The sequence below is a fragment of the Antrostomus carolinensis genome, unplaced genomic scaffold (genome assembly GCF_000700745.2).
Source record: "Antrostomus carolinensis isolate BGI_N321 unplaced genomic scaffold, ASM70074v2 scaffold530, whole genome shotgun sequence".
Taxonomy (NCBI): Eukaryota; Metazoa; Chordata; class Aves; order Caprimulgiformes; family Caprimulgidae; genus Antrostomus; species Antrostomus carolinensis.
In genome coordinates this window covers 35,675-50,207 of record NW_010287473.1, presented here as the reverse complement: position 1 = coordinate 50,207, position 14,533 = coordinate 35,675, and the positions used below count along the sequence as shown (strand labels likewise).

General features: G+C 36.8%; 1 protein-coding gene across 1 annotated transcript in view; it reads left to right on the top strand.

Annotated features, from left to right (window-relative positions):
• The first annotated feature begins 709 nt into the window (after positions 1 to 709).
• The window catches only part of WASHC5 (WASH complex subunit 5), a 28,198-nt gene continuing 14,374 nt past the window's right edge, over positions 710 to 14,533 (top strand). The window contains exons 1-10 of the mRNA XM_010162845.1: positions 710 to 1,006; positions 3,398 to 3,543; positions 4,685 to 4,769; positions 5,039 to 5,139; positions 6,075 to 6,267; positions 8,212 to 8,364; positions 10,825 to 10,938; positions 12,064 to 12,235; positions 13,110 to 13,237; positions 14,150 to 14,279. Of these exons, the coding sequence (XP_010161147.1) occupies positions 821 to 1,006; positions 3,398 to 3,543; positions 4,685 to 4,769; positions 5,039 to 5,139; positions 6,075 to 6,267; positions 8,212 to 8,364; positions 10,825 to 10,938; positions 12,064 to 12,235; positions 13,110 to 13,237; positions 14,150 to 14,279 (1,408 nt within the window). The 5' untranslated portion in view covers positions 710 to 820. The remainder of the gene's footprint in view (positions 1,007 to 3,397; positions 3,544 to 4,684; positions 4,770 to 5,038; positions 5,140 to 6,074; positions 6,268 to 8,211; positions 8,365 to 10,824; positions 10,939 to 12,063; positions 12,236 to 13,109; positions 13,238 to 14,149; positions 14,280 to 14,533) is intronic.

Below are 14,533 nucleotides of genomic sequence, written 5' to 3'. Positions count from 1 at the left end.
GCAGAGGGTGGTGGAGCACTGGAACAGGCTCCCAGGGAGGTGCTCATGGCACCAAGCCTGACAATATTCCAGAAGCGTTTGGACAACACCCTCAGACACATGGTCTGAACCTTGGGATTGTCCTATGCTAGGGCAAGAGTTGGACTCGATGATCCTTGTGGGTCCCTTTCAACTCAACATTCTATGATTCTGTGAATCATGTCAATACAAGGTCCATTCCTTCTATGATAAAACTGTGACCAGGAAACACAACCACAGCACAGATGCAAACCCTTCAGCAATAAATAAAGGAATGGAGCTGTGTTTCCATTTGCTGTAAAACTTTCCCTTGTTGCTAAAGCCTGTTACAGTCACTTTGGTTGTATTTTTGAAGTGGCTATTATAAACACGCCTTGTAAAGTGTTTTTGCTTTTCTTACTGCTATCTCCTTGCATGGTCTCAATTGCTTCACTATCTGTGATTGTTCCATTCTTCAGTAGTTCTCTTCAACTTTACTGGCACAAAAGGTCATGTTTTCCTTGCCTGGTCACAGGGGTGACTGAGTCAGACACAGTGTATGTGCATTTTTTTCATTTCACAAAGCTGAAGATAATTTAGATTACATAAATTGAAAGATTTGGGAGGATGCTTAAAAATCCATGTAGATTAAGCTATCAGAAATATTAATCTGAACCACTCTAAATGTATGTGGTTTTATTTTTGCAGGTTATTAATGGAACAGCTAGTTTTCTCATCAGACTTTCTTCTTCAAATAACCTGAAGACTAACAATCAGAATCTGACTGCAGGACTTCTGCTGCTCTGTCACGTCCAGCTACACAATGGTTGATTTTCTAGCTGAAAACAATCTCTGTGGTCAAGCAATTCTTCGAATTGTCTCCTGTGGAAATGCCATCATTGCAGAACTTCTGAGACTTTCAGAATTTATTCCTGGTGTTTTCAGGCTAAAGGACAAGGCTGATCAACAGAAGTATGGCGATATTATATTTGATTTCAGTTATTTTAAGGTAAATCCTTTTATTGTTAAACTTCTCCTTAAAGCATTGCTGTCCTGCATGAAGGTGCTTCAAGGTTATGAAATAGCCATTCCTGACTATTGTGTTTATTACTAGTATTCTTCAGAATATCATGACTTCTTGCTTGCTGAGTCTTCTCCTTAAAGCATTGCTGTCCTGCATGAAGATGCTTCAAGGTTATGAAACAGCCATTCCTGACTGTTGTGTTTATTACTAGTATTCTTCAGAATTGACTATCATGACTTCTTACTTGCTTAGTTTTTACCAAAAATTCACTGAACTGAGATAGCTATTGGGATATGCTTGCAGGCTAATGTTCCACTTCTGGGCCATCTTGTATTTTATGTACTTCTGATTATACTCAGCCTCATCTTACTCATTTCAGTGAGCAGAAACAGTCTAGGGAAGGTTCTGTGCTTAAACCCCGAGGCAGAATGTAGTTATAACCGGTACCTGCACTGAGAGTTTCAGGGCAAGAAGGAGGTGGCAGTTTTAAGTGCATTTAAATGCATTCAAGAGCAGTCCCAATTATACCTTTCAGAATGTTTGATGAGTTGTCTGGCCTGTGAACTTTGATGGTTACTGATTATGTAACATGATTATGTTAGTATTATTATTATTTATTACTACTATTATTCTTATTATTTATTTCCTGCAGAAACTTCAAATTAATACTTTCACCAGCAGGTTCTGAGCCTGTGCAGAGCCTGTTTGTTCTCCTTTGGAGCAGTACTGTGGGCACTATGCCCATCTTCCTTTGGTTATCTGTGGCTTATTCTTTGCAGCCATGAAAACTGCTTTCTGTTTTCCTGTTTCACAGTACTGTGATTGTTCATTCACTGGACTTGTCACATGTGCTGAATAAACAAATAAATCAAAGAGTAGTGTCCATGAAAAGCCTTTATTTCCCTTACAAAATTAAGTTTCTTGCAGTACCTATTTCCCTCTGTCATTCTCCAGCATGATTAAGAAGCAACTACAGAGACTATCTAATCTGACTTTATCTGAATTGCTTAACACAAGAAGTGCTAATAACAAAGCAAGGAGGCTAACTGTGAGCCTTGAACACTGAAAACCCTGACCACAAATGATTTCCCAGATACCTTTAGATCTAAGTGCTTGTTAGAAGTCTTTTTTTTACACAAGTTACTTGAAAATTTAAAAGCAGATAGGTATAATTGGTGAAAAATACAATTATCCTTGAAATTGTAAGATTTTTTCAGTGTTAAGGAAGCACAACAGTGCTGCTTCATTTCAGAGTAATCACTCCAAAATCCATTAAAAACATAAAGCAGAGATTAGTGAATTTACAGATATTTTCACTGTGAATGCACCATTTCTGTATGATTCTTAGAATTACCTAATGTGATTTCAGATTTTGAAAATTCAGGCTGTTTACTTTGTGCATTTGAACTTCATAGTTGGGACCTGCTTTTATCCTTTGTTTTATGTAGACATTTTGTGCAAAAAGAGAAGCATAAGAGCATTTTTAAAACCACAAAAAAAAATGTCAGATGGGTATTAAGCTTGATATTTTGTTTTAACCATTTTAAGCTATTTTTATGGAGTTCATGTTGACTAAATCCTTTAAAGCCATGATCTCATGCTGTCGTAAGTGGTCTGTGGAATGACGTTAAGAGTATTTTTAATTAAATGTTAATAATATTTTTCAATTAAACATTAACAGTATTTTCATTTTGGTGATGATGGTAAGACCAAATGATGGTTATGAGAAATGTTGACAGCAGTAAATGGTTAGAAAAGTTTGCACTGTTGCTTTAAGGAAGTCAGGCTTTTCATCCCAACCCTTTTCACTCAGTTGTTAATGACATTGTTTCTGAATTAATTTGGGGGACTGGCGTTGAGCTAGATTCAGTCTGTTAAAAAACAACAAACAAACCAAAACCCAAACCCACAATGAAAAACCCAGGTCTAATACTTTCAAGTGGTTTAAATGTATGAGAAGGCACTAAGGTCTGTGAGGCCTCAATGTTATGATTTCTACCTGAGAAATCAATCAGCTCAAATGTGCAAAGGAAAGAATTCCAGCAGGGGGATAGTTAGCACTACAAAAAGCACACAGTGGCTTCAGATGCATTGGGGCTTTACCCAAAGCATTAACTATTCTTTTCCATTGGTTACAAAGGATAAATCATAATTAAAATCATTGTAGATTGTAACAAATTGTAAAACTGATCTCGATGAAATCAGTGTTCAATCGCAGAGCAGCTTGGAAAACTACACATCCTTGGTTTAGTAAGAAATGTTAATTCTGGCATTGTGCACATGGTGGTGGTTTTACATGTTCTGTGTCCTACTGGAGAGAAGCACAGTAGAGGTCAAAGTCAAATATTGTCTCTAAAGATGAATTTCTTTTCTTAGGGGCCTGAGACTTGTGAAGGCAAACTGGAAGCCAAACCTGAGTTACTGGATTTAGATGAAGAATTTCGTGAAAACAACATTGAAATTTTGACAAGATTTTATCTAGCTTTTCAGAGTGTACATAAATACATTGTAGATTTAAATAGGTATGTTATCTTAAATACATATGGGTTTTCTTAAAGACTAGAGTACTGTTTGGTCTTAATAATGAGAAACTTTTTCCTTAGAGATCCGACACACTTGCTGTTCAAGCATATTCATGTGGAATTCACCTGGAAACCTGGATTGCTGGACTGAGCACTAACTTTTGCTCCTGCTGTTGCTTATTAGCTTAATATACGTCTTGAAAAATTTAACTTCTCTGCCTCACTTCCTCAACTGTAATCTAGAGATAGTTTTTCTTCTTTCTCTTGGAGGTTATCTTGAAGATTTTTTTAATAAAAGGAAACTGTATTATTAAACTAATTTTTTTTATACTCTTGCAAAACAAATATTGATAGGGTTTTTTAAGTGTCATTGGCATTATTTTCCTGAACTTGAGAATATGGCAAATCCATTGAAAAATTACATTTCCTACTTTTAGCTGTAAAAAATAATATGACAGGTTCATGAAATACTCTAAGAAAGAGGATCTTAACTGTAAGAATTGTTTTTGTTATTAATCTTACATGAAAAGATTAGTTCAAAGATTAAATGTTCAGTAAGTAGCGTTACTGGAAAATCCTTTAATAGGAAGAAATCTTCTGTTAATCAAGATGAACATACTCTGTCTCTAGGTCTACCTTCCAAATTGCAATTGAGATAAATTTATGGTATTTCCAGGAGATATTTTTGAGGTAACTTGAAATGACAGTTTTACTAAATTTTGGAGTGGAAGCCTTCTCAGTACACTCTTCTCAGGCTGTCATCCATCTGCAAGAGGATGTTAGCTGTAAATTACAGAGTATCCTCTAGTGTTTTTCACATACATCGTCAGGATATGGCAGGAGGCTTTGCCAGCTGATTGGCTCTAGCTAGGAGTTCCAGCCTCTCATTTCGTAGTAGAGCATCTCCTTTATCTGAAAAACTCCATGCTGCTTGTACTAGGGAAATGTTCTAATTTGTCTGTTGACTTTCAGAGAAAATTGGCTGAGGAAACAGGATTTGAGAGCAGGATAGTCAATGACCAACTCTTTGTTATAATTTATTTGTCTGTTGACTTTCAGAGAAAATTGGCTAATTGAGTTCTGAGGAAACAGGATTTGAGAGCAGGATTGTCAATGACCAACTCTTTGTTATAATTCCTAGATACTTAGATGACCTCAATGAAGGAATTTACATTCAGCAAACATTAGAAACAGTCCTCCTTAATGAAGATGGAAAACAGCTTCTAGTAAGTATTGAACAGTTCTGTAATAGTACAGAATGAATCAACTAGTTTAGTGCCACTAGACAAAGATTTACATTTACTGAATGCATGGAAATGCTATGACTCACTTTTAGGAGGACAAAGACTAAAAGCATCCAGCCCACCATTTGTCATATTGTTTTGACTGCACAGTTGAAGTTGGGTTAGTTTGCCAGTACGTGTTTGTCTTTACATGTTACTACAAAATCGCATTTATGTGATTTCTTGCCTTTGTTCTTCTTTTTTCTAAACAGTGTGAAGCGCTCTATTTATATGGAGTCATGCTACTGGTCATTGACCAGAAGATTGAAGGAGAAGTCAGAGAAAGAATGTTGGTTTCCTACTACAGATACAGGTAATGTATATTGGTTTTCAGAAGCATTTGAGACTGAAAGGATGTAACATGCAGTATATTCAGTTAACTAGGTTATTGAATTATGATAATGGAAATATCAGAAACTTTCTGACTGTCTGACCATACAGATATAGACTCTGATAATTCTGCAGAGCTCTCTGCATGTTAACAGAACTCCTTGCATCAGCTGGTTTTCTAGGTCTAGCTGCAAAACTGGAGCAACAGATTTTTCATGCTGTCACAATAGAAATTTGAAGTCCACTGACAAACTTTCAGTTGAAGCTTTAACATTGCAAGTACCAGCTATGAAAGTATCACAGGTTCTCAAATGTATCAACAAATCTTGGTGAGAAGTCCTGAGTATCTAGATGACAAATGTATTACTTCTTGTAGTTACAGTGCTTGATTAGTCAAATTAATAATGAGGTTTTCAGGGTAGGTTGACAGCACCATTATATGACGGGTAGGTTCTTAAAGAGTATCAGTGCAAAAGAGGTATCCTGTTCCTGTGCTTCTTTGACTATGTTTATACCTCTCCATATATAATGAGAGAGGATTCCTTAACTCTGGAATGCAGAAGTGGATCAACAAGGGGAATTCAGAAATGGAGAGAAAAAAAGAAAAAGAAAAAAAAACCACAAAAAAACCAACCAGACTCCTCCTCTGAATATAAAGCTACTTGTTTCTGTTCCTGAATAAGGTTCATTTTTCTATTTGTGCTTTATGTGCTTATCTGGGATGCCAGTATGAACATTTATCAGTGTCCTACTGTAAGGTGATGAACATTATATTCATGGAGTAGACAACCAAAAATCTCCCAGACCTTGGAGTCTGATCATTTTCTTGGAGGAAGGGTGTGGTTACAAGGGGGGGCTGAGAAGAGGAAATGGTTAGGTCACACAGCTCAATTTTTGTTCCTTCCTTTTGTAAAACAGTGCAGCCCGGTCCTCTGCCGATTCCAATTTAGATGATATCTGTAAATTGCTTCGAAGCACTGGATACTCAAGCCAACCTGGAGCTAAAAGACCTCCAAACTACCCCGAGAGTTACTTCAGCAGAGTACCCATAAGTGAAACATTCATTAGCATGGTTATTGGCCGCTTACGATCAGATGACATTTACAACCAGGTAAGTTAATGTGAGATAAAAGGGGGATATAAAACAATATAAAATGGTTTCTCAGCTTAGTTCTGCAAGCCCAGAAAAAAATAAATCACAATCATGGAGGATGGAAGGGACATGGGAACGCGTAGTCCAACCCCCTGGCTCAAGCAGGATCAGCTGGAGCAGATTACCCAGGACTGCATCCAGTTGGGTTTTGAGTATCTCCAGAGGTACAGACTGTGGAACCTCTCTGGGCAACCTGCTCCAATGTTTGGCCAATCTTACAGTAAAAGAAACTTTTTTATTTAATGTCTTTAAATCATAAATGCTTCTCCATTCTTAATAACAAATTCCTTCAGAGATTCTTTTACCTACTGCAGAGAGATTCATCATCCCTTAGAAGACAGTGTGTTTAAAAAGGAACACTGATATTGCAGTTCTTAACTATGAAAATTGTATTAATAAAAGAAAACAAAAATTGAAGCAAAGTACGAGTAATAGCTACTATATTTACAGTGTCTTCTAATATGACTCCTTTGAGAGATCTTTAACAAAGATCTTGCTTTTGAGTAGGTTTCAGTCTTTAGCATGGACAAGCAATCTTTTCTGTAATTATTGGCACATTTTTAGTGAATCCTGGAAAACTGAAGCAGTTTATAGATGCCAGAAAACCAGCATTTGAAGATTAATGAATGATTGTAAGAAATAAACAAAGGCTTAAGTCTTTAGGCAGGAGTAATAATTTAAAAGTAGGGACCTTATCAAAAATACTGTCATACTACTGATAGACATTAATTAACCTTCAAAGAGGGAAAAAAAAATGCCTTTTCAGGTATTGTACTGTAAGAAGTTTTTCAGATGTGCAGAGTTCTAGAAACAAAAAAAAAAAAGAACTTAGCAAGTTGTGAAGAGAGCCCATTTTATGACATAATCTGTGTCTCTGGTAGGAAACTGGAGTGCTTGTGGGACTGCGCTCTCGTAAAGTACTTAACCTAGAAATCTTACTTAGATCAACATGACTTTTACTCTTTTCTATATAATATTGTTGGCTTATTGCCTTTGTATTAAAATAATATTAGAGTTTGTGATTTTTATTTTGTAGTGCTTACAGTTGATTATGAAAAACATGATTGTTTCTATACAAAGCATGATGATAACCTAGGTACTTTTTCCAAATGTAGTACAAAAAGTGGGGTAGAAATCTCCAGCTCAACTCAAACTGAATACAGCCTGTTTTACTAAATTATGTTACGTCTGAGGTGTTATCTCCTTTGATACTTGCAGCTTATTCTTGATGGCAGTGGGCAGAAACCTTCTGTTTTTTCTTAATAGTCTCAACAACCTAATAAATAACCAAGAAAAATTAAAGAAAAGTAGAACATTACTAAATAAAAGCATAGAACTGTTTTCCTAGTAACAAATCCTTATGTGTTGAGTATGATTTTTATGCCAACTCTTTTTGTTAGCATGGACGTCTTTTAATATATTATCCTATGTATCTTTTAAATTAAAATTTAGTTGATAATTTGAATCTTTTTGATCTTGCTGTTATATGGAATTGGTGATTAATCAAATTATCTGCATCCTACTTGCCTACTACTTCAGTTAAACGAATACTTGTTTCCATCTGAGATGAACTAAACATACCCAGTTGTTACAAAATACTTATTTCTAACTTGGCTCCTTTCAACTCATCTTAAGCTCTTTGGTTCATCCCTCTTTTGCCTCATCTACAGCATAGTACTTACTATATCCTGTTAAGGTTATCAGCCATCTACACAGTCAACTTTAATATTCTGTAAAATATATCTGGTAAAAAAGCTGCATATGTAAGCATGTCCAGCTTACCCACGTATCCTCCTTGCCTCCTGGTATCTATAACTATATTCTTTAATGTGCCCCATAATGTTTTCAAGTCATTTATGTTTCATTATATTATGTTCTGGGTTTTTTGTTCCCTTTTCCTAGGTTTCTGCATATCCATTACCAGAACACCGCAGCACTGCCCTGGCTACTCAGGCTGCTATGCTCTATGTGATACTGTATTTTGACCCTTCTATTCTTCACACTCAACAAGCAAAAATGAGAGAGATTGTGGATAAATACTTTCCAGATAATTGGGTAAAAAATAGTTCTGTTTTAAAACTGTTTCCTGGATTTAATGTTATAGGAACAATTTACCTTCTTTTTACAGCATGCATTATAGAAAATAATAATGTCCAAAAACTAGAATAGATACTTCTCTGGGGAAATTTTACTTTGTTCAGAATGAAACGGTCTGAGTGAAACTTTCTGGATAAGTGTGAAAAGCTACCCTTTGAAAGTATCAGTTATTGTCTAAAATGTTTAAATCAATCACTCTGATACCATTGTGATAAAGTGAATCACAGAAAAATGTAGGCTGGAAGGTAATATAGGCATCTCCTAGTCCAGCCTTTTCCTCACAGCAGGGCTAGCTTCTAATGTTCCTTGGGCCTCATCCAGTTATTTTGAAAATATGTAAAATTAAAATCTGTGACCTCTGTGGGCACCTGTGGCTGTGCTGAATCACTCTCAGCTGTAGCTTGGGACTGTTGCCCCTTTCTGTTAACTATGAGATTAATCTGGCTCTGTCTTACTCACAACTTCCCTTTAGGCAGCGGAAGACTGCAGTCACATCCCTTAGTCTTCTTTCCTCCAGCTTAAGCAAACCCAGCTCATGTAGCCTCTACTTACATGGTGGGTCCCACAGGTGTCTTAGTGGCCTTCTATGTGATTCACTCCAGTTTGTCCATGTCTCTCTCATACTGAGGAGCCCAAATCTGGACCACATTAATCGCTTCCCTCAGCCTGCTGGCTGCAGTGTGGCTGACATAGCGTAGTGTATGGTTCGTCTTTGTTGTCGTAAGGCTGTATGTCTGATTCGTGTTCAGTTTGCCCACCAGGACACTTAGGTCCTTCTCTGCAGGATTGTTACATAGGCAGTCAGTTCCCATCGTGCTGTTGCAAGGGTTTGGTTTTGTCCCAAGTGCAGGACTTAGTGTTTATCATTATTAAACTACATGTGGTTTCTGCTGGTGAATTCTACCAGCTTGTCAAGGCTGCTCTGAATGGCAGTCCTGCTCTCCAACAGTTCCCCTCCATGCTGATGTTATTGGAAAACTTGTTCCAAGGATTCATTTCATGCCATTATCCAAATAACTCAGAAGCAAAACCTGTCTCACTGTGTATTTCTATAGACCTTTTCAGATGCAGTGATCAAAATAGAATTACTGTGTGTCTCACTGTTGAGATTTAGGATTTCCATCCAGAAGCCCTAGTCTGCAAAAAATGCTACTGTAATCAGCAGGCATGTAACAAGAGTCCCCAGGCAGTCCGTATCAAAAGGAATCAGGCTTCACAAAGAAGTTATAAATTGATTTGTGTATCTCTGTGGGTTTCAAATTGTATTCTTCTGCACCATTAGTGGAACAGTGAATGAAGGAGGGAAGAAAGTGTAATAGCTGGGTATTTTACTAGATTTTAAACCCCATCAATTTCTGAAAAACTGCGAGCTTATTTTAGAAGTGAGAAATGGACATTGTTCATTTTTTATTATGACAGTGTTTTTATTCACTTGACTTCATAGTACAAACTTATTTTAAGTCAACACCTGTCTTCTTGTGATCAGGTATGGATGAGTTTGCTGCATTGTGCAGAATATTTGAGTCTGGCTGGTTTCACATCCTTTCTGGCAGTTGAATTGTAGCTTTTTAAGGAACTGTCAGCTGCAGGAAGTAATGAGCTTCACTTCTGCAGTGTGAGAGGGGTCCTCATATCAGCAGACCAGTGTCCCATTTGCCTTTTACTGGCTTCCTTTTGACACTGTCAGAAGAGCTTAAAGGCTGGCAGCATCCCCTGGGTGTGATTACTCCTGGATGGAGGAATATTGGAGCAATAGTGTAACAAAGCTCATAATGCCACAGCTCTAATATCCTTAATCTGTAAGTAATCCAAGACTTCCATTTTTCATTAAATATCTTAAAAACACTTGTATTTCAATCACAGTTCTGTATTTTTCATCACACTCAAATTTGGGCTAGGGCTCTGAAATGAGTTCCTCTGTGCTCCTTAAAAGTCACAGTGTGGAGTCGGTTTCCTTCCGTTTGTGTTCACCACAGAAGATGCATTACATTGCAGTTTTGTCCTCTGGGTGTCCTTAGAGTAGGATTAATTCAGATTTTTTTTTTCCTCTATCATAGTCATTTCCCCAGATGTTTTTGTCAGTCTCCTGCATAGCATAATGGAAATGATAAAGAAATCATAAGTTCATGGGAGCAAAACCATAGAGGCCAAGGATCATTCATAGTGTCTGAAACAACTGTCAGCTTGCTTTCTGAACTAAGCCTCTAGTTAAATGTGTGCCTTTCATTTCAAAGTCTTCTTCCTCCTTGATTTCCAAAGGTGGTGGAGTAAAGCGTACAGCTGCCAAAAAAGTTTAGTTATCTCATATTCATACCCACAACATACTGCTTTCTACTCCTACTGCTAAATGAAAAGTATGTCATCATCTTCTTAATAAAAATATAAATGCAATTTCTTGTTTTCTGCTTCCAACCTTAGGTCATTAGCATTTACATGGGAATCACTGTAAATCTGGCAGAAGCATGGGAACCCTACAAAGCTGCTAAAACTGCCCTCAACTACACGCTGGATCTTTCAAATGTCAAAGAGCAGGTACCTAAGCCAGAATTCCATATTTTTAGCAAGGTTCAAGCTGTGTGGACATCTCAAGTGTATTATATGACATCATTAATGTATGGTTCTTTTTCTTTTGAATACAATTATTTGTATTGAATTCACATATAGTACTTTGAGTACATAACTTTGCATTGAAAATACTTCAGGGTTTCAAAATCTGGTCTTCACAGCATTGCTTGTTTCAATTCCTCTTGCAGTGTTTGTTTCCCCTAAAAGTTTCAGAGTTGTGGCAGAATTGAATAGATGCTAGCACTCATCACCATGTTGTTCAGTATTAGGGTGTCTTAAGTTGACTATGGTGTTTGATCTTTCATAGTTAATGGTTTCAGAAGTTATTTTATGAATAACTTTATGTTGGCAGTGTGGCACTCAGTTTTAAATGGGGCCTCCCAGGTTAATTAAGCAATAATCTGAAAAAGCATTTTATTTACAAGAATGATACCGTAATGTTGCATCATGCAATGCAGTTAGTTCTTTCTATAGGAAATCATTTTTTTCCATGCCTAAAAACAGGTGAGTGATATTGACCTGTTTGTGTGCAGCAGGATAGTAATTGGGGCATTTTGCTGGATTGATGATAGCTAAATACCTCCTTAGAATCTGACCTCAGTGCTCAGGAAAGAACACATAGAAGTGTCTAATCAGAACTGTATTATATATTGTCTAGTGAATTTAGGAAGTATGAGCAGACATTTTTCCTTAGTCTTTAGGGAAGAAGTTTGCCAAATAGAACTGACAATTAACTCATAACAAGTATTTCCATTCTGGAATAGATCGTTGTTGTTGTTCTTTCTCAATAGACAATAAAATATTAGTACCATTTTTAGCAATGATTTCTAGAGAATACATAAATGTATATAAGAAGTTTACAAGTCTGTGTTTTTGAAACATTATGCTTCCCTCTTTGCTTTAAAATTTAGCTTGCATCCTTTGTCCTGCAGTTGGAGCGTATCATATTATCTACTGGTAATGATTATAGGTTTTATAGTGCTTTTTTGATATCTGTGCCCTTTAAGTTCTTGAGAAGCCGTAGCCACATCGTACATTATGTATTCCATTTGGTGCAAGGATTATATTGACACAAACTGTGTATTTTCTAAGGCGAGTAGGTATGCTGCAGTCACCGAGCGAGTGCACACTCAGGTGCAGCAGTTTCTCAAAGAGGGCTGTCTGAGGGAGGAGCTGGTGCTGGACAATATTCCCAAGCTGCTGAATTGCCTGCGAGACTGCAACGTAGCAATCCGCTGGCTGATGCTTCACACTGCAGACACAGGTAAGACTTTTATCACTGAGCTGTCGGTCCTGCTATACTGGTGCTTCATGTTACGTACCAAGGGAAGTTCAGTGTGTGCTGCTGTTGAAGTCAGTAGAGTTTCATCTACTGTTTTCAACAGATTGTTGAGCTGTTCTTTTTCTAGCAGTCTTCTAAATTCCTCAGCTGAAACATCACACATGCATATCCTTAATTTTTGCAAGCTAGACACAGATAGAAAAAGTAGTGTGAGAAATCATGATCCTGTTGAATAATACTCTCCAGAAAAAGTCTGGGAACTTGATATTTTTCTGCCTTATCACTTAAAGCATCGTTCTGAGAGCTTTACCTGGCACCAAAAGGAAAGCAGTAGCCAACCTTTTAATACCTTAGTAATTAATAGTTTAAACCCATATTTTCAGTCTGTTGGACTGAAATTCAACTGAAACTGTTGAATAATCTCTCCAACATGAATTTGGGTCTGTAAACCTCCCTATAGACATTCTCTTGTTTGAATGCTTGTGCTGTCTTTGGGACTTCTTGGTATGTGAGAGGGCTTCTGTTGCACCTCCATGTGTTTTCTGTAATGGTTTCAGAAACATTGATCTCTGGGCTTCTCAGTCAAGTGTACTAAATTCACATTTAGTTTGCAGAAGCCAGCAGGAGAGTTTGAAGAATGGCGTGAAGCACCACAGAAACCTTAATTATTTCCTATTCTAAAGAAGGGTTGTACAAGTGTGGTGAGACCCATGTAAATGGAGAACAAGTGGGGACTTACATATTGGAGTGAAATATTTTTGCTTTCAAGCTATTTAAAAAAGGAGTCTATTTACAAAGATTGAAAAAGTTGGCCAAATTCTGTAACAGTGGAGAAATGTTGTCTTTCCATTTTCAGCTTGTGATCCAAATAACAAACGTCTCCGCCAGATAAAGGATCAAATTCTCACAGACTCAAGGTACAATCCCAGGATCCTTTTCCAGCTTCTTCTGGATACAGCACAATTTGAATTCATTTTGAAAGAGGTAATGTGCTGCTGCCTTCTTCAGCATTTTCCCCTGAATGGTAGAACAGAGCTGAAGACTTGAATAGTAGTAGTACATTTACTGCACAGTCCACTTACATAAAGAATGATCATTTTGATTTGTTAATTGTGGGTTTTCTGTAGAAGATTACAAACTACTGTTGCTTGGAAATGACTTTTGCTGTCCTCTCCGTAATTGTCAGTTTTCATTCTTATCCAACATGTTTATATTTACTCAGAATTTTGCATGAACATTCTGATAACAGGCATAATAAAATCTGTTGAGGAAGCTGCTTAAGGTTTTATCCTGCTGTACTTCTCTTTTTCAGGCTTTCTTTTAAACACAGGCAAAGCCTGTGTATGTTGAGGATAAGCTGCTAAGAAAACTCAAACCTGTGTATGAAGTTCTGCCATTTCTAATAGATTCCCCATTAGTGCTCTGGTACTAACCTGGTAGAATATGTAAGAATATGCTTAACTTCACGTACGTGCTGTTTTGAATTGGGTTTTTCTGCATAGGCTGAAATGACTATGCAAAGTGTAAGTCAATAGTAAACTAGAGTCTTCTAGGATCTCTAAGCCAAAAAAGTTACTGGCATGACTATGCGAAGTATAAGTCAACGGTAGACTAGAGTCTTCTAGGATCTCTAGCTGAAAAGTTACAAGTGACTAAAAATCAACAATATTTGCATCAGACTGTTTTTTAAAGTTAATTTAATTTCTGTCACCATATGACCATCACATTGGCTGTATTTCTTAATGTTTTTAATTTTGTATTTAATATTCTGGCAGGATCTTGAAGTTATGTAGTAATCTCTGTAAGTCAGTTCCATCTGTTTTCAGTGGTTTTTTTCATCTATTGTAGTACGCCTTCTTACCAGTTTTGTAAACCAAATGCTTCATTTTTCAATAGATGTTCAAGCAGATGCTGTCAGAAAAACAAACAAAATGGGAGAACTATAAAAAAGAGGGATCTGAAAGGATGACTGAGCTTGCCGATGTCTTTTCAGGAGTTAAACCTCTTACTAGAGTGGAGAAAAATGGTAATTATTAGAAGCTAAACTGTGGGGAAAAAAAGTAATTTTGTTTTTTATTTCTAAGCTGATAACAAAAGAAAATACATGAGGCTAATACTGATAATACAAATAGTTTTAATGTCTGTCAGCTGCCACAGAGATCTCTTACATACTGTATTGTTTAGGTTTTCTGCATATATTCCATATGTAAACCATATTTAGATACCTAATATTTACATGGCCATATTTCAAAAAAATCTCTTTTATGAGATATGAAAAAT